The sequence below is a fragment of the Passer montanus genome, unplaced genomic scaffold (assembly GCF_014805655.1).
Source record: "Passer montanus isolate IOZ18808 unplaced genomic scaffold, ASM1480565v1 scaffold85, whole genome shotgun sequence".
Taxonomy (NCBI): domain Eukaryota; kingdom Metazoa; phylum Chordata; class Aves; order Passeriformes; family Passeridae; genus Passer; species Passer montanus.
Genome location: NW_024373812.1, coordinates 231797 through 254015, shown reverse-complemented (window position 1 = coordinate 254015; position 22219 = coordinate 231797). Strand labels below are relative to the sequence as shown.

The following is a 22219-nucleotide window of genomic DNA, read 5'->3' as shown; positions in this document are numbered from 1 at the left end:
GGAACTAATTTTTCAATTCTGTATGAAACCGAAAGCTTTAGAATGACAGTTGTATCTTTAAAAGTTTTCACTAAGATCACACAATAATATCCTGAGGAAAACTAAAGCAACTTTTTTCCCCTCTCAACAACATCAGTTCACAGCTGAACAACAGAAGGGTGGAGGAGGAAATTCCTTTATTCTCACCTTCAAAAAAAAGTTCCTTTTCAGCAAGCTTAGTACAATGAGTTTGTCATCAATTGTTTGCAGGAAACATCTCACATTTTTTCCTTCTATGCAATGAGTTTAATCACAGAAGGTTGACTTTTTATAAAGAAAACAAGGCAAAGGAAAGGGAAAAGCTATGGTCACATAAGAAATCAGAAATCCCACCAATCTCAATAAAAGAACCCACACAATGCTCACAGAAGATCCAAGCAATGTATAAATACGAGACCAGAGCAACACAAGGAAGCATGGACAGCATTCCCACTTTATGCTGGGACTAACCAGAGTTTGTAAATACCTTTTTAATTTTATTTGTTTAAAGGTCTTGTGAATAAACTACTTCATCTGCAGCTACAATACTGCAACTGGCAAGAACAAGAATTCAAGAGCAAAAATTAAACTTTTACTACTTCTTTAAGAGGTTTTCTAGTTTTTCTCTAGTGAAAACTATTTCTGATGGAGCTTTTCCTGATGGAATACAAGCTGACTGCTACTCTTCCATGTAAAGCCCTGATCTTTCTTTGAAAGAATCAACAGTAATGCAGTAACACACAGCTATTTGAGAAGGCTATATTCTAGAAGGAAACAGAAAGGCACGGATGAATTGTGCTTTTTGACTGTTTAAATCAACCCCTGCATAAGCTTGTGTCAGATGGCACCCTGGGGCTTTACCTCCCCAAAACCAGGACACTGCTCCTAGTCTATCCCTTGGAAAGAGGAAGCAGCACCCTGGGAAGAGACCAGCAGTAAGATGTAGCCTTCAGGGTGTCCACCAGACTTCCTGTTCTGGAGGAGGGTTATCCATGCCATGTATACCTATCTGATGCTGAAAATGCAGATACAGGAGAGCATCAGCAAAATGAAAAGGCTTGCCTGGTAGCTGCATTCCAGGAAGGCCTTTTTAAATGCAGGCAATAACTTAGGAGCAAATATATAATTCAGTCAAGCTGCTCAAGGTACAATGTGAACAGACTGAAGGATTGTCATGGTGACAAGGACCAAATCTTTTACTCTGTCACACCACCAGATCTGTATTTACTGTCCAGCAGCTCAGGCAGTTACAGCCTCCCTGGTGCACAGGAGAACTTGGTTTAGTTGACAAGGTTCTTCTGTGTGCTCCCACCACTACTGTCATACATCACACTGCTTTTTAAACACACAGCTTGGTGTGAGAAAAAAACTGGCAGTATCAGTTGGACACTCAAACATCTTCCCTGCAGAAAATGACTCAATCTTCCTCTCAACCTCACACAAATCAGTGATCAGAGCTGGGAAAAAGTTTCAATATGTATGCTTTCCTCTTACTTAGGCTCTTGACACCTAGTGCCAGCAAACACTTAGAAAAACCCCTCATGTAACACCAAAAGAAGAGAAGCAAACCAGAAACAGGCTAAAGGTGGAAGGAGCTGGGCTTTGCAGAACAAAAGCCCAGAAATTCAAAATTTAGACAGACACTGCAAATGCAATGCAGACTGGAAAATACAAGAGCTGCCCCCTCCCACTGAACAAGGGTCTGAGCCAACACCATTGCCGTGGCCACGCTGACTTGCTTGGTCAGATCCCTGAGCAGAGCTGCCTGCTCCAGGGCAATGACATTACCCACCAGCTCCTTCCCATCACAGATCTCAGGAGAACCGGGATCCTGCCCTGCCACTCCGAGGACAGAGGTTTTTTGCTGTTATCCTTTTAACAGCCAAACCAGAGAAACTCTGGCAACACTGTCACAGACTGAGAGAGACTAATAACATATTTCTCTGTCATTTGTGTTTGTTAGCACAGAGGAAAATCATAGGGTCTTCTCCTGCCAATCCATGTCCATTCACATTAACTGAAAGCTTGAGCCTTGGTTTGAAGGATTTGGGTTTGGAGGAGGAGTAGCTTATTTCAAAGCTTTACAGAGAAGGTCATAAGCCTCAGCATCTGAACAAGAACAACAAAAGATCCAGAGAAGTCATTCTTTTGGACTTGTCAAGTCTTTACAATACATTCCGAATCTAAGTATTTTGTTAGTTTTTAACTCTGCAGCCCAGGAAACATTTTAAAACTTTAAAGATAAAAATAATTACAATTAACAAGCCCAAATTTTTTATCAGTAAAGCTGCTGTTTAGTTATGTAAAAGAGGATTTTATTGATTCCTGAAAACTGCAGAAGAGAAAAATTTGGTTTTAGTCTCTTGTGATATTCTTTCTATTATCTATGGTAAGCTCCATATCAAGCCCACATAATCCAAGTAAATATGAATTAACTAGAAAATTTCAAATATTATTCAATAGCATGAATTTACTGATGTCCACCAACAGAATATACATACAAAATCTGTTTCACCAAACCAATGCAAACTGTATCAGCCAGCATCTAGTCCCAAATGTGAAATGCAACAGAGCAGCCGAGGCCTGTTTCTATACTGCCCAGCTTTTTAAAATGCCTGAGGTCCTGCCTGACTAGGGAGAACCTGAGAAATTTTGTGATCATGACCCTCTACAGTGGAGGTCTATTGTTACTGGAGCCCACAGCTGTGTTCTTGAGGAATGAAACCATCAAGTCACTATAAAATCTTGGCATTATGCCTAGCAATGTGAAGTTCTCCTGCTGTGAAACTGGGTCCCCTTTTCTTCTTTAAAAAAGTCAGGCACACTGTTTCAAACTCACATTTCCCACAATAAAAACTGCAAGTCCTTCAGCGTCTCCTTTTTTCATTTATTCCCCTCCCTTTTGCCTCCAAAGGAAATTATTCATTAGATCCAGCAGCTAGAAAGATAATTTAAATGGCATGATGCATTTCCCAATGCAGCTGCACTTTGACAGATGACTAATGCCAGTGGGATACTGGACAAAACACCCATGTACATATCTGTCTCCTAACTACAGAGTCAGTCCCCATCCCCTGTGTCCTACTGCTACAATTCTACTAACCTTCCAAGTCCTCCCCACTTAAGAATGCACAGCCAAAGAGCTGGTAAGTACCTGCAGAGGTAACCTGACATTTTGATGTTCAATATTGACTTTCCCAGTGTGGACCAGCAGTTGCATGTGCCTGGGAGATACAGACCCTCAAAAGGTGTGAGCAGTGAACCTGGCCTCATGTTTCACATTTTCTGCAGAAGTGTCTGCATCTGCAATGAGTGGAACATTGAAGAACCAATTCTTTAATGAAAGAAGACAAAACTGAGTGGGGCTCAACATGAGCTCAGCCCTGTTGCTCTTCAGAGGTCGGCACTGTACCATGAGTGCTGTCTACGTGTCACAGGCTGACACAGAGGAAAGGATGGCACAGGTTACACTAGCAGAAATGTTCTAGTCTTTAATTATCTCAGATCCACTGCCGCTGCCAATGCAACTTTGCCACAGCTTTAAATGACATCTTGCTCTCAATTTACTGAATACTGGCATAAGTAACCTACTCTCACTTTCTTTCACACTCACCACCATTTTTAATAGAAACTGAGCAGTTGATGTGACAAAACTTATGTACTCTTTTTTGCCTCTGGGTTTCTTACTGGTATCTAGCATGACAACAGACACAATCACATGTTACCATCTGCACCTGCAGGATCCAGTTTTATTTTCCTTTCCGCAGAAACACATCCCAATGGCATGGGAAGGGGAATGCTTAGAAATACCATGTACATGCTCCTCTGATCCCAAGGACCTACACCCCAGGCAGCTGGTGATCAGTTGGTAATATCCCATTGTAAAAGTCCCTTTTTTGACAGTTCGCTCTGCCAAGAACTTAGGGAGTTGGCTTGATTTCTCTTCAGAAAGCTTGGATAACATAGAGTCTTGGAGCATGCAAGAGAACAGTCCTATCATCCTTTTCCTCCAGAAAGAAAACAAGTTTCCAACAGGACACAGTTTAATACAAACCCTACCCAGCTCTCCACAGCGAAGTCACATCCCTCATTCAGGCCAGCAAGATTACTTGCCAGAGCCAACAAGAACAGTAGGCAAGGCGTGCCCGACAGCTGAACTTCTGAGTTTTCCACACATCCCACTAGAACCAGAGAAGAATAAAGCAATTTTGCTGTTGAACTGTTGCTGCTATACAGATGAATCTCCTGAATAATGGAGAAGCCTGGGGAATGAATGACAGGCAGAATAGCCTAAAAACATTTTATTCAGAGCAGTTCATTTGAAAATGACATCTGACGAAAAGACAAGAGCAAAGAATTACCCCACAAGAAACATTAATTCTATTGTAGTTTCTTCTTTTCAGCACACTTTATTCTGAAAGCTAGTTTGGCTCAGTCACCAAATATTTGGAATCCAACTCTACTGCTGACCACCAGCACCCAGCCCCCAGAAATAAACAAAAAGTCGGTAGAATTAACTACCACTCAAAGTTAAATTCTGGGGAGTCCTGCTTATGTGCTGATCTTATCACAAACTGGCTTCAGGACTGTGTAAATATGTCAGTAGCTGTTGTCAGCTTTCCAGTGACAACCCCAAATGTGATATTTTCCCCCTAAGGGTGATCCTCCTAGAAATTTCAAAATTACCTGAGCTATCTCCAAGTTAATTAGACAGAAAAAGATTTTTCAAGAAAGTTTAAGGGCTTAAAATATATCCCAAAAAGCCAAAAATGTCAACTAATTAAAAGATATTTTTAATGTGAAGCAAGAACTATTCACTAGAAGTCTGTCAATACACACTTTGAGCTGCTGTGCCATGCCACTTCTGTTCTCATTAACCTAGTTGATAAGCACATTTTATACATCAAAATAAGCATAAACCTGGGCCTTACAAATGTATCTCTTTAGAAAGTCAAACAGGCAATGGGACAGAGGTGTTTTGAGTGCCCATCAAATATCATTAAAAGGTCTCATTTTCAGAAAGTGAATGGACACTTATTCAGTCTATGTTGGTTCCCCTTTTAAAGTTCATTTCAAATTTTAAAAAACTCCCCAAAAACTGTGACTGCTGCACCCCTTCTTCAGAGCAGCTGTTCACCGGAGATTCAGAGGGGACTCATACGGATTTGAGGAAGAACAAGCTTTCATTGGCAATAATGTAAGAGGAAGGCAATATGACTCTGTCTGACATTTTTAAATTAAACAAAGCCAGGAACTGAAACAGAAGAGTGTTAGTGAAAGTACACTTTATAACATAGTGATGGAAGCATTGTGGAGACTGGAAACATCAAATGGATGCAGGACAGGCTCAGGCACTTACCAAATCAAAGAACAGCATCTAAAGCCAGCACAGGTTCTTTTGTGCTACTCTTTAGATCTAACTAAATTGTCAAAATGGTTGGTTTGATTAAGCCAGTTTCCAGTGATACACTGACCAGTGTTCACACAACAGAAAAATACAGAATTGTCATAAATGAAATAGTTTTACTGTTGTTGTTCTAAGGGCCTTTTCCAAACAAAATTAATATATGACTCTATTAAAATACTGAAAATACACAATCAAATTGAAAAGTCAGACCATAACTTTGGTTCAATTTACCTTTTTAATGATTGCAACCAGCAGCAGGAGCAAGGAACAACGAAGAACTGGATCAGTCTCTGCTCTGCCGAGCTTAGCCAAGCCATGCCAGAATGATGCTGCTGGGAACATGCCCTGGTGTGTCCCTGTCTCAGCCACACGTTGTGTGAAACAACATGGTGTTGAGCCTGAATGTGTCTGAACTCTCATGGCTACATTTCCTACTAATGCACCTGGTCCTGCAGATCTTCCTCGGTATTTTGGCCACAGCCATCCTCTCCTAAGTGCAAGTGAGCTGTGCCAGTAAAACAAGTCTTGATAACATAGGGACAGTTGGAATATCAAACCATGGCTCAAACTACAATGGTTTGTTCACTTTGCGTATACTTAGTTTTAAAATCAGGTTAAATTACTCTCTGGGTTTATTGATAGTAGTTCCTACACCAGCATGTGGGTTCTCAAGAGCACTGCCAGCAAAAACCTCTTCTTGCGCTCACTCTTGGGGCAGGATAGCAGCTAATAGGGAACTCTAAAATTAGAAATAAATGACCTATTTCTGAGGAAAGCTGATAGAATAATATTTAAAGGTTTGAAATTGGTTTCACATGGTTTTCTTTACAAGGCTACAGGAGTACTGTGATACTCCTAATAGAACAGAATTAGAGAGACGAAAGATCTGTACAAACCAATTCACCAACTTTAACAAAAACAATCTTTACTTCTTTACTTATGCAAGCTTTATTAATGTATGTACATCTAATTGATTTGCCAGTAGAGTTTGGTGCAGGATGCTAATACAGGTGATCATTTCATCTGATTCCTTTTTCTAGTCTGTCATCTTCCTGAAACCTGCCCTAGAAGAGCAAGTAGGGGAAAAAAAAAGGGGGGGGGGAAGAGAACTTCTTAAAAATGAAACTTTTTCAAAGATGGGTGGATCTTGTTTGTATATTAGCAGTTCTGTTAGGGAATTCTTCTCAACTGGCACTACTAAACTTGCTCCACATTTATGAAATACAGAAATAGGGCACTCCAAGCATGTATACAGATGGAGCCATATTTTTCCCTGGAGTGCTGGGGAAAAAATGGATGTTATTAAGCTCAACTCCAACAACGCTGGTGTCACTGTCCCAGACAATGAGGCATAAGATGTCCACTTGAATTCTTGAGTTCAATGGTTAAAAAATAATATCCCTGGTTTCAAGTATCAGTCCCTGAGAAGAACTGTTAGGAAGGAAGCTGCATGTGTCCTCAGGCGCATTTGCACCCAGGCACAGTCAACAGTCACCTACTTAGTAACTCAGTGATTGAAGCAGTTTGTGGGTTTGGTGTCATTTATTTATCTGCTTGGTTGGTTTTGTTTGCTTGTTTGTTTTGGGGGATGTGTGTGTGTGTATGTGTGTTTAAGTGAGTATAATCCTAATATGCCACCAGTTTAAAGGTATTTGAAAATCACTATGACAGGAGATTTTTTTTTTTGCGCTATTTGGTTGAGTGGTCAGATTTAGTGGCTAGAAAGGGAATATATGAGCTGCATAAAAGTCACCCTGCCCTGCCAGTACTATACCCACTACAACCTTAAAAACTTTTCCTGATTCATTCAGGAATTATACTAACAGATCTTGCAATTAGCAACACAAAAACATGTAGAATAAAACTGGTAAAACACAGAGAACCCTTCCCTTTTGAGTTACATATGGTGAAGTGCATTTAGCGATTTATACACAGTTTTCTGCTCCTTTCCCCTTTTAAATCCAGAAACACGGGAGAACGGGAAAATTATGATGCCCAGAGCCCCAGAAGAAATCATTGTAACCAACAGATTCTGGAGAAAAAAATCCAGAGTTTTGGAAGCATTCTTTCCCCCTGGATCATGATTCATCTCTTTAGTCAATTAGATAAAGATGGAAGACAATTCCAAAAAGGAACAGGATGCACTTTCATGATTCAGTAGCACATACCAAAGTTTTCCCTAGAGCTTGTGCATGTCATTCACAGCAATATTCCTAACCTTTCTAATAGATGTAGATATGTTTTGGAGGAAATCTGATTTATTTTAAATACAATATTGTTTTTCTTTGTTATTAATAAGGTATTAAATAAATAATTCTCTGCCAGTATAACACCTAGGGAAAACTCTCACTTTCATGCTACACTGCATGTAAGTCTCTCATTGAGCAATGCAACACTTGAGTCTTCTTACAATAGAGTATTTCAATAAAATTTCTGAGAAATTATTCTGAGGATACAGGTCTCTTTTCTCCTGGAAATCCAGTATCTTACCATCATCAAAGAAACAAAAAAGTGAACTTTGAACTCTCATTAATTATAAACTTAAATAAAACTATCTATTTTAAAACTTAAGAATGGCATGGTTTACAGTTGTAATGGATTAATGAAGGTTATTCACCACCAAAAATAAGAACAACAATTTGTGCTGATAACCCAGAATTTTAATATGAAAAAAATGTATCCTCTTTTTTGCTAATTCTGTCATAGTACCAGAAAAGTCAAGCACTGTGAATGTTATTACTTGGGAAACAAGCCTGCAGTAGCAGCTGAAATTACAGTTTCAGCTTAGTGTGTTTGAGAGAAAAAAAGCCCTGAAATTGTCCAGTGTAGAGGACAAGAAACAAGAATTCCATTTTACAAGTGAAAAACTTCAGCACTGATGATTCACACTTGTTTTTCAGGATGAAGTGAGATACATATGTGATCTCCTGAAGTTATTGTAAAAAAACTATTTTTAAAGATTTGTACACATTTCAGTACTGAATAACCATGACTCTTAAATTATGACAGAAAATACTGGGAGGGTCTTGAGATGCCATCTTAATCAATATCTAGATTCCTGCAGTTAACTACAATGACTATGATGACAGGTTACCATAAGGTATTTCAAACCCCCCCAAAATTCCCAATCTGACTCTGTAAAAATCTTTCCCATTTGGCCTAATATGGGATAATTAATGTTACCAACTACAACTGGACAACCGTCATTGTCAGATGGCTGAGATGGAAACTGTCCCTAATTGACTTACCCCAAGAGGAAGACTGCAAGGTTTGTCTTCCTCACTGGAGATGAACCAGCAGAATCATTCTCCAAGCTGTACTGTGAAATACATTCTTAGCAGCAGAAGAATCCCAGATAGGAGAGTTCACAGATTATGGACTTTGCTAATTTACCACAGTAATGCATGCCAAAGTCTTACAGTTAGTTAAGCAAATAAGACTTAAAATTTTGGAGATGTAGAAGAAAAAGAGCACCACTTTGACATATGGCTCAAAGAAAACAACGTAAATTATAGATATAATTGCATCTGCTGGCATTCATTCAGTGCTGCTGCTATATTTCAAAATGAAACCCAATTTTATAGAACTGCACTCTAGTGGTCTAGGTCAGCAATCAATTAAAGAACATCCCTGTAAAGGACCAATGTAATATTAAAGTAAGCCAGCATCATCATGAATTAACAGGCCAACTTTTTTTCTCCACCATAATTTGAATGCCAAGCCTATCCACATCAACTTCAATGGACTTGGTCCTAGTAAGTGGGAGTATTGGAAAAGACTTTTCCTTAATGAATTATCTGTGCTGAATTTCCTAGGGAACTCTCCTTAAGTTTTGGCATTTAAACAAAAGCAAAAAAAAAATTCCCCCTAAAAATGGGAAATAGGCAATGACAATTGTATCAAAATAACACAGAATTCAGATTGAACTCTAGCCATCCAAGAAACAGGGCCCACATGAGAACAAAGATCTGCCCCTTCAGCACAGCCTACTCAAAGAGACAGCTGCCACAGCTTTTTATTTTTTATAGGGGGGTAGGAGGAAGAGAGACTATTTTGGCAGCTTGAACAACCCTCTTTATCCCACAACCATAAATGTACTGCCCATCAGCTGAAGTCAGAACTGCCTGAGAATCGGAACAGCAGCACATCAACGAGAGAAAAATCACACTGTGAACAGTAACAATAGGGACAGTTCTAGATGTTGCTTTATGCAGCTCTTCTTGTCTTGCTATAAATGGAGTATCAATAGCAGTTGCTAAATCAGCAGGTGTTTCCAGTAGCAAAAGTGAATTTTGCAGTTTAGACAAGACAAACCAGGCATTAATCAAATTATCTTATGACCAAAGTATACATCAAACTGCTCAGGATTCTGCTGGCTGTATTTTTCACGCTGTAATTCATATGATCCTGTGTTCTTAACTTAGCCAAAACTCTGGCTGAAGTCAACAGGAGTTTGGTGTAATTTAAAAGGACTGCACACACCCCTTCGTACAGAAGTTGAGCATCCACAGTGAAGGGAAATAACCATCAGTTGCCACAAGACCTAATTTTACTGGCACTATTACAAAATATCTATAAATATGGCTTAATTTACTTAAGAGCTCACCTGGGACTTGTACTCTTTGGACAGCAGGAAAACTAATACAAAAACAAGGTATCAGTTCTCAAAAGCCAATATCTGTATGTAACATTTTAAATTTCTGAACACTTACTTTGGCAGACGCTACAGCAGAGCAGCAAATGGACTGGCATTCAAATATAAAATGAAGATAAATTGATAAAAAACACTCAATACTGAGTGATCAGAAATGCTTGCAATGAACACACTTACAGCTGTAACTTCTGCTGTGGGCAGAGACATAAAAACTGTGATCTAAAGACATGAAAAAAGTTGCATTTCTTAGGAAAAAAAAAAGTCACACACTGTAACAGAACTTCTTTGGGTTCCTGAGGCTGCTGAGATCAGAAAATGTAATTTTGAAATTGAAATAAATCCCTGCCAGATAGGCAAAACCTCTGCAAAACACTTACACAGCATGAATACAAATTGACATACCAGAGCTATGAGACAATGCTAGAATCAGAGAATATCATTACAACGTTGAACTGTTAATCACCACTCATAATAAAACAACAAGTTTATTTCATTGGTCAAATCACAACTGGGGGGGATATGCTCTATCTCTTCTAACAGTGATACTTGCACCTAATGTACATCTTCTGGGACCTGACAGGCAATTCATCTTAAGATAAAAACCTAACTTCAGTATGATGACTGCTCTTTAAGGCTAATGATTAATGTCATCAGGAACTCAAACACTGGTATACCCACAATAGCTGCCGGCCGGCTCACCTCAGTAATAATTTCAATAACTTTTTTGAAAGAGACACTAGTGTTTCGGAAGTTTACACTGCAGTGGTCCTCAGCAAAGGCCAAATAAAAAAGAATTAAAATATTTAAAACTCATGAACTCGCTTTGCTGTTACAGAGGATTCTAAAAATAGCAATACTTGGAACAAAGATACAGGGCATTTTCTGTTCAAAAAGGGGAGTCCAGGAAAATTTGAGATCGCCATGAAAAACACATGCTGATTAAAAAATCATTACGTCACAGGTTTCTCAGGATCTGGCTGAACCCCCTTCACACGCCCCCTCCGTGCCCACAGCCTGCCCGTCTCCCGCGCACAGCGGCCGCATTCCCGGCCGGCAGAGCCGCCCCCGGCCCTGCGCGCACGGGGGGATGAGCGCACACACCCGGCTTTCTGCCCGCCGCCCCCCGCTCCGGCCGCCAGCTCCGCGCCTCCCCCGCCCGGGCCGCGCACGCCGGGGATCCCGCGGGGCTGGCGGGCACACCGCGCAGGGCTGCGATGCCAAGGGCAGAGCCGACCCCTCCGGCATGCCCTCTTTCCTCCTGGCCTCTTCCCTTCCCCTCCGCGCATCTGCGTTCTCCTTTCCTCTTCTCCCCTCTCCCTCCTCGCGATTCCATCTTCCCTCCTCGCTTTTTCCCCTGCCCCTCCTGGCACCTCTACCGACATCCCCTCACCTCCCCGGCCCGCCCTGCCTACCCCCCTCTCCCGCCCGCAACCAGCCGAGCGCCAGCTCGCCGCAGCCGCAGCCACCGCCGCCTCCCTTCCCTCCGCGCCGGCAGCCGCGCTCACACACAGACAGACAGACAGACAGGCAGAGGCAGGCAGACAGACAGACGGGCAGGCAGGCAGACAGACGCCGCGCGGACGCGCGCATCCTGGCGCTCGGAGGTACCTTATCCAAACCGCTCCCGCTCCTCCGGCTCGCAGCGTGCGCTGCCAGCTCCGCGCGCAACGCCGGCACGTCGGGTCCCCCTTCCTCCTCCTCTTCCTCCTCCTCTTCCTCCTCCCCACTTCCCTCCTCGCCCGCCCCCTTCGCCGACGCCAAAGAGGGGGGCAAAGCCGCCGCCCACCTTGTCCCGCCCCGCCCCGTCCCGTTCCGTCCCGTCCCGTCCCGTCCCGTCCTGTCCCGTCCCGCGGGGCGAAGCGCTCCGTGTGGAGGCTCCGCGGCCGCCCCCGCGGCCCCCGCCCTGCCGCGCTCGGGTTACCCTCCGCCTGCGAGCCTCTCCTGTTACGATGCCCGCGGCGGGCGGGAGGGGAGGGAGCCGGGACCGGGGGGGCCGAGCCCCGTCGAGAAGGAAAGGAACGCGGCCCCGCGGCTCGCCTCCGGGGAGTGCGCAGGGCGGGAGCTTCACTCCGCCGCCAGCTCCGGGGGTTTCCAAGCCGCGGGTTTCGGGTTCTTTTCTTTTTGTTTGGTTTTGGTGTGATTTTCTTCATTGGTGTGGTTTGGCTTTTTTTCTTTCATCCCTTTTTTTTTTTTTTTTTTTTTTTTTTTCCATAGGTAGTACTGCTATCCCGGACTTCTTCAATGTTGCCTGGAACCCAAATACGCTTGCAAGGATTCCCATTGATCTGCTATTCTTCCTGTGAAGAAGCTCTGCCTTTTATTTTTTTGTTGCGATACAGGCTTAATTATCCCCTCAGCTCCTGTGCTGGAGATGAGGAACAACAAACCCTTTCTTTAAGCTGGAGATGGGAACAATTAACCCTCTCTTAGACCTGCTCATGGCTTTGTAGATCTCCACAGTAATCTCTGTACATCATTACATTTCCTGGCTGAAGAGCTCTAGGTTGCTCTCATGGGGACCTTTGTCCACAGACTATTCTGTACCTCTTACTGTCCTTGATGCACTCCTGAGCATGACCCTCATCTAACAGATCTAAATTTGAGTTGAAGAAATACACACCATGGATTCATACAGTGGCCCAATGGTGTTTTTCCTTGACAATACTTCATGAGGATCTTTTGAGCACAGGAGGTGATGTTTCTATGTCCTGTCATAACCCTGAGACTTTACTCATGCCAGCTCAGAGCCCACCATTTTTAATGATTATTTGTCCATGTGTGTTATTTTACATTCACCTATACTGGATTTCTGATATTGAATATTCAGTCTCATAATGTCCAGGTATAATTCTTCACAATCTTTCTTCTTATTACTGCCAAATAAATTCATTTTGTTGAACTTTATTATTTGATTCCATTCCCAGGTAAGGCATGAGTGCATTGAACAGCACACATTGCAACACTGACTTGCAGAACTCTACACCATCCAGCACCTCCCTTCATTGTGAGAACTGGTGATTTATTCCTGTACTTTGAATTTTATCTTCTAAGCAATTTCTGAGCTATACCAGGGCTTCCCCTCTTGTTGTTTTCTCTGCTTAGTCTCCTTAAAAGCCTTTGTCAAGAACCTTTTAGACACCCAGTCTGATATGGAAATTAGATCACCCTTATCCACGTTTTTGTTTACCTTTCCAGAGACCTCCAAAAGGTTTGTTTAAGGCAGGACTTTACAGCAGCAATGTTGACTCTTCTCAGATAGATTGCAGTAAGTATCCTTTAGTTCCAGCCCAATTAGCATCTCTGTATTTGTACAGTACAGGTATGAGGTTTGCAAACCTCTAGCTCTTCAGTCTCTGTTGAGGTTTAGTGTCACATTTTCCACCCTCCACTCTTCAGTTGCCAGTGTTTTAAATGGGAGGTTACATGCTGCTGTTGATAATTCAGCTGCTGAATTCTCTGTTGAGAACTCAAGGATGAAGATGCTCACACAGAGGCATGGCTGCTCGCTGAACACTGTGTGGTAATGAAAATAGTTTATAACAAAAGCTAATGGTATGAGGAAACTGAGCCATACACATGTAAGTACAGACATGTAAGCTGGTGCTATTAATGTAAGTAAGAAGCTGTCCTAATAATCAACTACACGTGGCCACAACCCTCTTTGCAAATATATGTGTCGAAAAACATGCAAGAGATGGTACAGAAAAAAACCCCACCAAGGTCTTTGGCCAGGGAACTGTCTGCCATTCTCCCTGCTGGCAGCCGTCTGTTTTCTCTTTCTCAGACTTTGCTGTAAATTCTCTGGACAGAAGATGTGCTTTCTTATGAACTTTTTTTTTTTACTTGCCACTAGCATGGGGCACAGGAAAGAGGAAGAGAGATCAGCTCTGAACAGGGGATTTTCAGCTACCCTATCTAGGAATGTCCCCAGGAATGTCTGCAATGCAATTTTCTGCCCGAAGACAAGACTCCTAGCCTCTCTCCTTCTAGGATAAGGTGCTAGAATCACAGTACATCCTCATTCAGCCTATTTGGAGACAGCAGGCAGGGAGCAAAGGAAAGCTGCACCTGTGCATGGACATGCATTTCTGATCCTGCCAGCCATCCTGCCCTGCTGGCATAAGAGTCTGTAATCCCGCAAATAAGCATGCCATCCAAATGGCGATATGGGGATGTGGAGGAAAGAGGAAAAGGAGCATAGGGGTTGCATCCTTTTTGTATGTTTCATAGCTCTGACCACCCTTTATTTGGTTTTTAGGAACTTCAGTTGCTAGAAACAGAATAAGGCAGTTATTGGATGGGAGGACGGGAAATAAATTAGTGATTTTTGCTTGTGAAAACCTTCAGAACCATGCAGAAAGGTCCCCTCCAGGCATCAGAATCATAATTAAAATAAGCATTGTCAAGTATGCTTTCTAAAGGCCCCGTGTTTTGGAGACTGGCAGTAGTGGACTGTGGAGAAAACTGTGGAAACCAATGATGTTACATTGTCAAACGGGGAATTTTAGAGATCCTCTTCCTCTATCTTGTTGTTCCAACAGTTACCTTCTGCCCCTTTCCTGCTATCTGGACTCATACAAGATTGGACTGATGCATGTGATTGCACCACAGATTTTCTTCCATTAGGTAAAGCAATATCACAAATGATGTAGTTTGTTAATGCTCTGTAATTTTTTTGCAGCATTACAGAAAGCTGCAGGTAGGGGGAAGGAGCAATTAATCTTTGCCAGAGTGCAGTTTTCCCTTATTTTCACTGTAATGTTAAAATATCTTTACCTAAATAACGAATTGCAAGATCAGTTGGTATTGTCCTAAAAACTCTGAAAGGAGGAAGAATATAAAGATAGCTGCATTAACCAAATATTTGTCAAGAAAGATAGTTATTTTTAACACTCACATGACATGACAGTTCCTCACTTGTCATTCTATTTCAGGCCTGTTTTATGTGCTTGTGAACTGAAAAGGTCTTATACCCAGTATCACCTCATTCCTCCTCCAATGACTGACCAATTTACCTCCCAAGACTGTGCTGAACATGTTGGAAAAATTGACAAAAGCAGATCCTGAGATCAATATGGAATCTTGGAGGATGTCAAGGAACTGTGACTGTGTATCTGAACTTCTGCTTGCAGGGGACTGCAAAACTGAGGATATTTTTCTATATCTGCAGCCTGTGGACATGAGGACTAGTGCCACTGAAGTCAGTGGCAACAGCAGATGCTCAACATCTCTGACAACCGGACCTAGTGCTTAAGTGAGACCTTGTTATTATACAAAAAGGCTCTTATTCCTGCTCTTTTTATCTCTGCCATATAAACTGACCTAGTTTGCAATCTGCCTCTGTACAGATGTGTGCTCTTTCATGGACAGAAAGAGGATGGAACCATTGCCAACTAAGAATGCCTGGAGTTAGAAAGGGGAAGAGACACAGGGCAGCTCAAGATGGGGTGATAAAGAGAATGAAATGAAAGAAAAAGATGTTTGGAGGAGAGGAGAGAGAAATAGGGAGGAAAAAGAATGGAGCTCTATCAGTATCTGCTGTTCCTCTTTTATTCAGGAGACAGAGGAGTTACTCTTCTTTTGGACCTTATCAGTATAGGGAAGCCTGGTTTCAGTGAGGCAGATTTCTTTATTGTTATGGAGTGAACCTTCAAATGGAGAAGAATTCGGAGAGGATACCTCTTCCTATTATAAATTTTTCAGGTTGCCCAGCACACTATTCGTGTTCTGTATGAACTCTAAAATGTGCTGAGAGCAATGCAGAACAAAGAAAGGAAGGAAAATACTGTGGTAATTATGCTGAATATGCCAGGCACTTTTATAACATTTATTAAATGAAATGCAGTCCTGAAAGGTGATAGCCTCCACTCGGAATTCTACTGAAAATGAAAAATTAGTTTTGCTTGGGATGCAGATTTTTAAGTGTCTTAGACTGGCTGTCAGAAATTTTGTGATTAGATTAATTTTCCTTTTCTTGTGGTTCTCATTATTTATCTGACTGCAGAAAAACATGGAGATGAGCTGGATGAGGGAATGCTCCAGCTTGTAATGATGTGTGTGAGATGAAAATGGTACTTCAGTGTATTCTCTCTGCATTTATAAAGCTAATGAATGCAGAGCTCCACCAGTCAGTTAGCAGAAGAGCTGTAGGAAATTTAGGGGTCACATTCAAAAATGCTTTATATTCAGTGCAGGGATTAAATGTGAATTACAGAGGCAGGGAGCTGCTAGTAGACAACTGACTGGAGATCCCTGTACTATTCCTGTCTTTGCTGTTGACTTGTGATGTGACTGAAGGCAAGTAATTTTTCCCTTATTGGTCTGTATGAGTAGATGAGTTTTAGGATAGGGACTGCCGGTTAGTGGGAGCTGGCAAAATGTAATAGGACCTCAGCTGTGTTTAGGGAGTTCAAATAGAAAAAGTTCATACATAGAATGAACTTAAAAATTCCTTTCTGAAGTTATTCACCTGACTAACAGGCTCCTTTACACACATCTATTATGTGGTGGAATAACTTGGCAAGATCTCTATCAGCCGCTCACTACATGAGTAATCTCATTGGATTAAATGTGACTCCTTGAGTGAGTAATGTTTTAGTATTGGCTCCATAAACTGAGTCACTATCAGCGTACAAACTACGTGTGCAACCCTGCAAGCACTTACCACACAATATAGTGTTTTTTACTGCAAGCAGCTCTGTCAGAGGAGTAATACCAGCAGTAACTGTTTCTGTCATCTACACTCACGGGAAAAAGTTACTCTGTTCTGAAGTTGAAAAACCAGCCAAGTTTCACTGGCATCATGTTCTCTTCGATGCACAGGAATTGTTAGTTTCCCTTCACAAGAAATCCAAATAAGCATTCAGTACCTATAGTATTGTAAGGAAAAAAATCTATTTTATTGCAGCTTGCAGGAATGCTACCGTGTAACCAACTCATGGATCTTCTCTCTCTGCAGAAAATGCAGTCATTGCAAATCTGGAGCTGTAAAGTTTCACTTAAAGTTCTTTACAGTCTTGCTTCAGCTAGCATTTCTGCTTTGATTCCTTGTGCCTAATCTTTGTCTCATTGTAGCCTTGTCCACAATAGCGCCTGTTTCTTTCCCCTATTGTGACTCCCCCTTTGTGACTCTTTTCAGTCAGCTCCTTTTCCTAAGGGTAGGAAAAAAATTCCATTCAGCAGTGTCCCTCTTTTATTCTACAAACCCCTCTTTCAACTCAACCCCTCAGCTTCATCAATGATACCTATACAAGACAGTCTTCAAAGATGTTTTGCCATGTCCAGCTTGCCTGATTGATCCAGACCATCCTCAGGCCAGTAAGTGAATCTCTATATATTTTTTGGATTACTGTCTCCATAGGAAGAGCCATATCAATATAGCAGTACTAGTTACCACAGCATTACATATTCTACACTTATATCAACTGGTGAGGCATCATAAACATGGACTACAGTACTGCAACAATTATGTACAGTTGCATATTGTTCCTGTGATAGAGCGGGCATAGCAAAAAAGATTTAAAGAGCAGTCACTATTTTAGAAATAGGGTACCTCTGTAATTCTTCTATACAATACTTGAATAGCATATTCTCACAAAAAGCATTTGTTTGTGAACTAAAGAGCTTGATCCAAAGCCCAATGGAGACTCTTCCAATGCATTCAATAAGCTTTGGATTAAGTCCTTCCTGAGGAACAGATGCAGCCTTTTATTCACTACCAGTGGAACAATAAAAAGAACAAGACAAAGAATAAAGTTGTCTGCAGAGAATAAAGCAGTGTTGTCCTGCGACAGCTTAAATACATTAGGCTCCATAGTTAAGAGAACGTACTGTAGAGCTGGTCAAATTGTTTGTATAGGCAATTCACAAAATGTACAGTCCAGAAATGTTTAAGTATCTACACATAAACACCCATACATAGTGTATTTCACTCATTATTCAACTTAGTAGTATTTGCAAAAACTGAGTTATTTATAACTATAAATTCCAGTAGTTCAAGCAAAGATAAGACAGAAATAATTTGTTGCCATTAATGATCAAAACTGTGATGGAAGAAGGAGCTGGAAGTTTTTTATGCTCTTAGAGGGATCCAAAGTGTTTACTGAGACCTGGACTTGAGACAGGCTTTCCGTTAGTAAGTTTATCTCATTCAACATGGTGATTTCTTATCTGGCCCATGTTATCAAAATGCAGGCAGTAATGGGTGCTGATGTGCAGAGACCTCTCCTGCCCTGCAGGAAAAACTGGGGCCAGAGTCACCCCAGGAAAAAGAGTCTGATAAGGGAGATAAGAAACTGTGGGAGATACAGGAGAGAGGACTAAAGTAAAAGTGACAGTAAACAAGAGGAACAATTAGCAGAAATTGAGCTTTAGCAGAAACTAAGCGGGGTGGGAACCTGGGACTCGCAGCAGAGAGAAAAAAAAATAAAAGAAGAGAATGTAATCAAAGGCTTTCAATAGGCCTGTGTAGATCTTGTGAAGAAATCTAGTGAGAGAGAAAGAGTGAAAAGTATGTCAGAGAAAGAGTGAAAAGTATGTGTTTGAAACACCTGCATGGATTTATGCAGAAAGTAGAAATTGGAAAAGAAGCCTGATTAGAATAGGTTGCAGTCATAGCAAGAAAAGACCTTCACATGAATATGTGAGAGAGACAAGGTGGATTTTGAAAGAACTGTCAGAGGAATTTGAGGAACTTTTAGTGTCTGAGACAAGAAAATGTGATGAGCAGGAAAGGACATTACACAAAACTTTAACCAGGAAAGGAAAAACAGAATCAAAAGCTGATGACTAATATTACACTAAGCAACTTCTACAATTATTAAAACCAATAACATTTAAACTTTACCTGCTCATATCGCAATGTTCCTAGCCTTTTCAGCTCACAAGTAGCAGCCTCCAAAACAGGTCAGTTTTCTTAAATTCTAATTGCTAGGCAAAGCCAACACAGTAGTTACTTCTGTTCCAAACACGAACTAAATGGAGAAAGGGACATTTTATCATGACATCTTTTCCTGGAGTATTACCACAGATGTGCTCTGACAATAATGATTGTCAGAGAAAGAAAGAGAAAAAAGAAAGAAGAAGACAAATCCTTCTGCCTTTGCTTTTACTCCTACATGGGGAACTCCGTCAGCCTCCAGTGACTGAAATCCCTACTACACAGAACATCAGAACCCTCTTCCGTACTCCTGACATTTTCAAATTTATGTTGCTACAGTCTTAGTGAATAATCCTGCAAATTCTCGACCTTTCTGAGTTTTGCACATTGAAGTGCTAATCTTCAGCAGTTAAGCTGCCTTCTCAACACCCTTTACCTCAACACCGTCAACGCCCTTCTCAGGCCCTTTACCAGGCCGTTTACCATCACGAGAAAAGCTTATTCTTTCTAGTGCTATTGCAATGGTGTTAAATGCCTCCAACTGGAATGCGTTGTCTGCTGCAGAGTGGATGGCAACACTAGCAATGGCTGAGAAAACCAAGACTACCTAAGGTTCTCAGAAAATCAGAGACAAGTGGATAATATTTCAAAGAACTGGATAATAGTTCAAAGAAGAATTTTTTGTCTCATAACGGAGAAGATGTTTTTTCCCCTCAAATAAAAGTATCATAGTTTCCTAAAGAAGTGTCCTTTTCTTGAATTAGAAAGGAAATAGGCCCAGTGACCAAAGCTGAAGGACTGGCTATCCCTGCAATAAGCTAAGGTCTTAGCTTCACTGTGTTTTCTGATCATCAGAAGTGCAATCAGGCAAAATGAAGCTATAATAAGTTGATATGAGAACCTGATAATAGCCTCATAATAGGTCTGCTGATTAAATACACACTCTGCACTACAAAATCCAGCTCTGCACTACAAAACTGATGTGCATTTTAATGTCTAACTCACTGTTGGAGGAGGCAATCTTATTTGTCTTTGGATGTGGAGGTAGGGAGGCATGTTTTACACAGGTGCCACAGCTTGACAGTGTTGTTACTCAGCTTAGACAGTTTGCATGCAGAGTCACAAAAATAAAACTACAAAGCCAGGGGCCAAACATAATGTTTGATCAGTTTGAATGACTAATAAGTCTCTGGTTTCTCTAAGCAGTGTTGCCTGCCTTCATGATGATACAAAGATGCACTCAAGAGCAATTAGCAGAACTAACTGGGAATGAACTCTTAGCTGTGTGCTGTGACATGCGGTTCAGTAACTCAGATGAATTCTCCTCTCGATCACCCTGCCCAGCTCTGCTGACTTCAGCATGAGGTAAGCTTTGGACAGGACCAGGGATGGACAGTGCAGCCTGGGAAAGCAGTGATGAGAGCAGACAGGAGCCAGCTGGGGAAAGCATCAGTTGCAGAAAATAAACTATTTTGCTCTTTGAAGTTGGCTGGTACCTTGCCTCAGTGTTTTGCCACATACTGTGAATGAATTTCAGAACTACCTCATCGAGGTGGGCATAGCAGCAAGATACACCTGAAACTGCCTGAAGAGTCAGGAAGAAGGGGATAAAAGGCCAGGAAGGCTTACACTTTGAAAGATCCCAATCATTCCAGATGACAGGGATTTTTGCTGTCTGGCCTTGCAAGCTTCAGATACTTGTACTATGCAGAAAAAAGCATTTCCATTATAAACTGATACAGAGTGCTGAAAATATCAAAGCCTCTGCCATTTTGAGCTATATGGAAACTTTTCATCACAACACATTTATGGGAGCAGGAAAAGAGGGAGGATGAGGGAAAGGGGCATATCCTAGATCTGCTTGAATTGTTTGTTTGTTTGTTTTTAAGCAGCTGTACAGTGAAATTAATTATTTTTTCCATAAATTTCTGGACTCACTTAGGTTCTTTGGAGATATAATATTTTATAACACCAATGAAAAAGAAAAGTGATGTTCTATATTTCTAATAAAATATGACACCAAAATATTAGCACTGAAAGACAAATTCAGCCTACTGCTGATTTTTTCCATGGTCCTAATGATGTTGTTGAAATTAGAAGTTTTCCACCAAGATAACCTCTCAATCTCCTGTACAGCAGTATTATAGAAAAAACAAATGTTTTTCATGTACATCTTCTTCCTTGTTACCAGTCAGCAGCAATAATGGTGGAAATATAAAGACAACCAGCTATAGTTTATGCTACTCCCACACACATACACGTTTTGAGCAAAAGCTGCAAGAATGGCTCAGTAATAAAGAACACTGTATTCTGAACCTGCACTCCAAAGAGAGCTGCAGGCATAACAGGATGCAACAATGAAGAGGCAGCATTTTGCTATTTAGAAATGTAGGAAGAAACATAAAAAGCCCCTCCAAGATTACTCACAAACTTTGTCTTGTTCAACAATAGGTCTAATTTGGCTTGTTCAGAGCATGTTAATGGAATGGCTCTTAGGGAGGAATACAAATTCCCCCTCTGGTGAGGGAGAGTATTCCAAGTGTAGCACTTGTTTACTGATCCATATCCTGTCTTTACTGGTTATGAATATAATTACCTGTTTGATGTAAGAATTTTCTACACTTAATTGAAAGCTACACTAATTACCATTTACTTGAACCACACAGTCAATAGCACAGTCAGGACCTAAGTGTAGCTTGTTGCTTCTTTGTTACGAGATCATTAAAGGAAAGGGAAATTTATGATGGCCCAGGCCTCCCCTTAGAGTAAGTTGTTTGTTGAAAATAACACAGATATGAGGATTTCACTTTCTTGTTTCTATTAATTGAAAATATTATTGAAACAATACTGCAACTAGGTCTGCATAGATTATTTTTGGAGTGGATCTAGAACTGATAGTTTTCTTATATGAAAATAGCATTGCCATTTGACATTTTAACAATAGAAAGGACAATAATTTTCGATATATCTCTCAGCAATTGTGGAAGAGTTTATAACCAACTGCTCTATATAATCTCTGCCTCAAACACAAGATTGTCCCTTCCACAAATTGTTAGCACTTTATTAAGGAAAATTTTAGCTCTTTGTCATTTTCTATGACTAAATTAATCTTTTTTCCATGTGGGTAAGGATACTCTCATGGACTTTATTGACTTTCCTGTGCTGGTATTTTGCTGATTCTGCTCATGCTACATTAGTAGCAACACTGAGTCAGCCTCCCTTTTGCAAAATTGTGTCATTAAACCTCTTCCTTCAGCAGGGG

The 22219-nt window shown here is 41.1% G+C and overlaps 2 protein-coding genes across 4 annotated transcripts in view; one reads left to right on the top strand and one right to left on the bottom strand.

Annotated features, from left to right (window-relative positions):
• The window catches only part of PALM2AKAP2 (PALM2 and AKAP2 fusion), a 269103-nt gene that overhangs the window by 81997 nt on the left and 164887 nt on the right, over positions 1 to 22219 (bottom strand). Inside the window, exon 1 of one of the 3 annotated variants that reach the window (XM_039733220.1) lies at positions 11688 to 11825. The exons of the other annotated variants lie outside the window; for them this stretch is intronic. The gene's annotated coding sequence lies outside the window, so the exon portion shown is untranslated. Of the gene's footprint in view, positions 1 to 11687; positions 11826 to 22219 lie in introns of those variants that run through there. 3 annotated transcript variants of the gene reach the window in all.
• On the top strand, positions 10957 to 12911 carry LOC120513630 (basic proline-rich protein-like). Its single transcript, XM_039733222.1, has 2 exons — positions 10957 to 11683; positions 12294 to 12911. The coding sequence occupies exons 1-2, from the start codon at positions 11167 to 11169 to the stop codon at positions 12380 to 12382; spliced, it is 606 nt and encodes a 201-aa protein (XP_039589156.1). The 5' UTR covers positions 10957 to 11166; the 3' UTR covers positions 12383 to 12911.

Bases quoted from the DNA above. Each gene is read 5' to 3' on its own strand.
- LOC120513630 (XM_039733222.1), top strand. From the start codon at position 11,167: ATGAGCGCACACACCCGGCTTTCTGCCCGCCGCCCCCCGCTCCGGCCG. The intron at 11,684-12,293 runs GTACCTTATCCA...TTTTTTCCATAG, and splicing joins GCGCATCCTGGCGCTCGGAG to GTAGTACTGCTATCCCGGAC.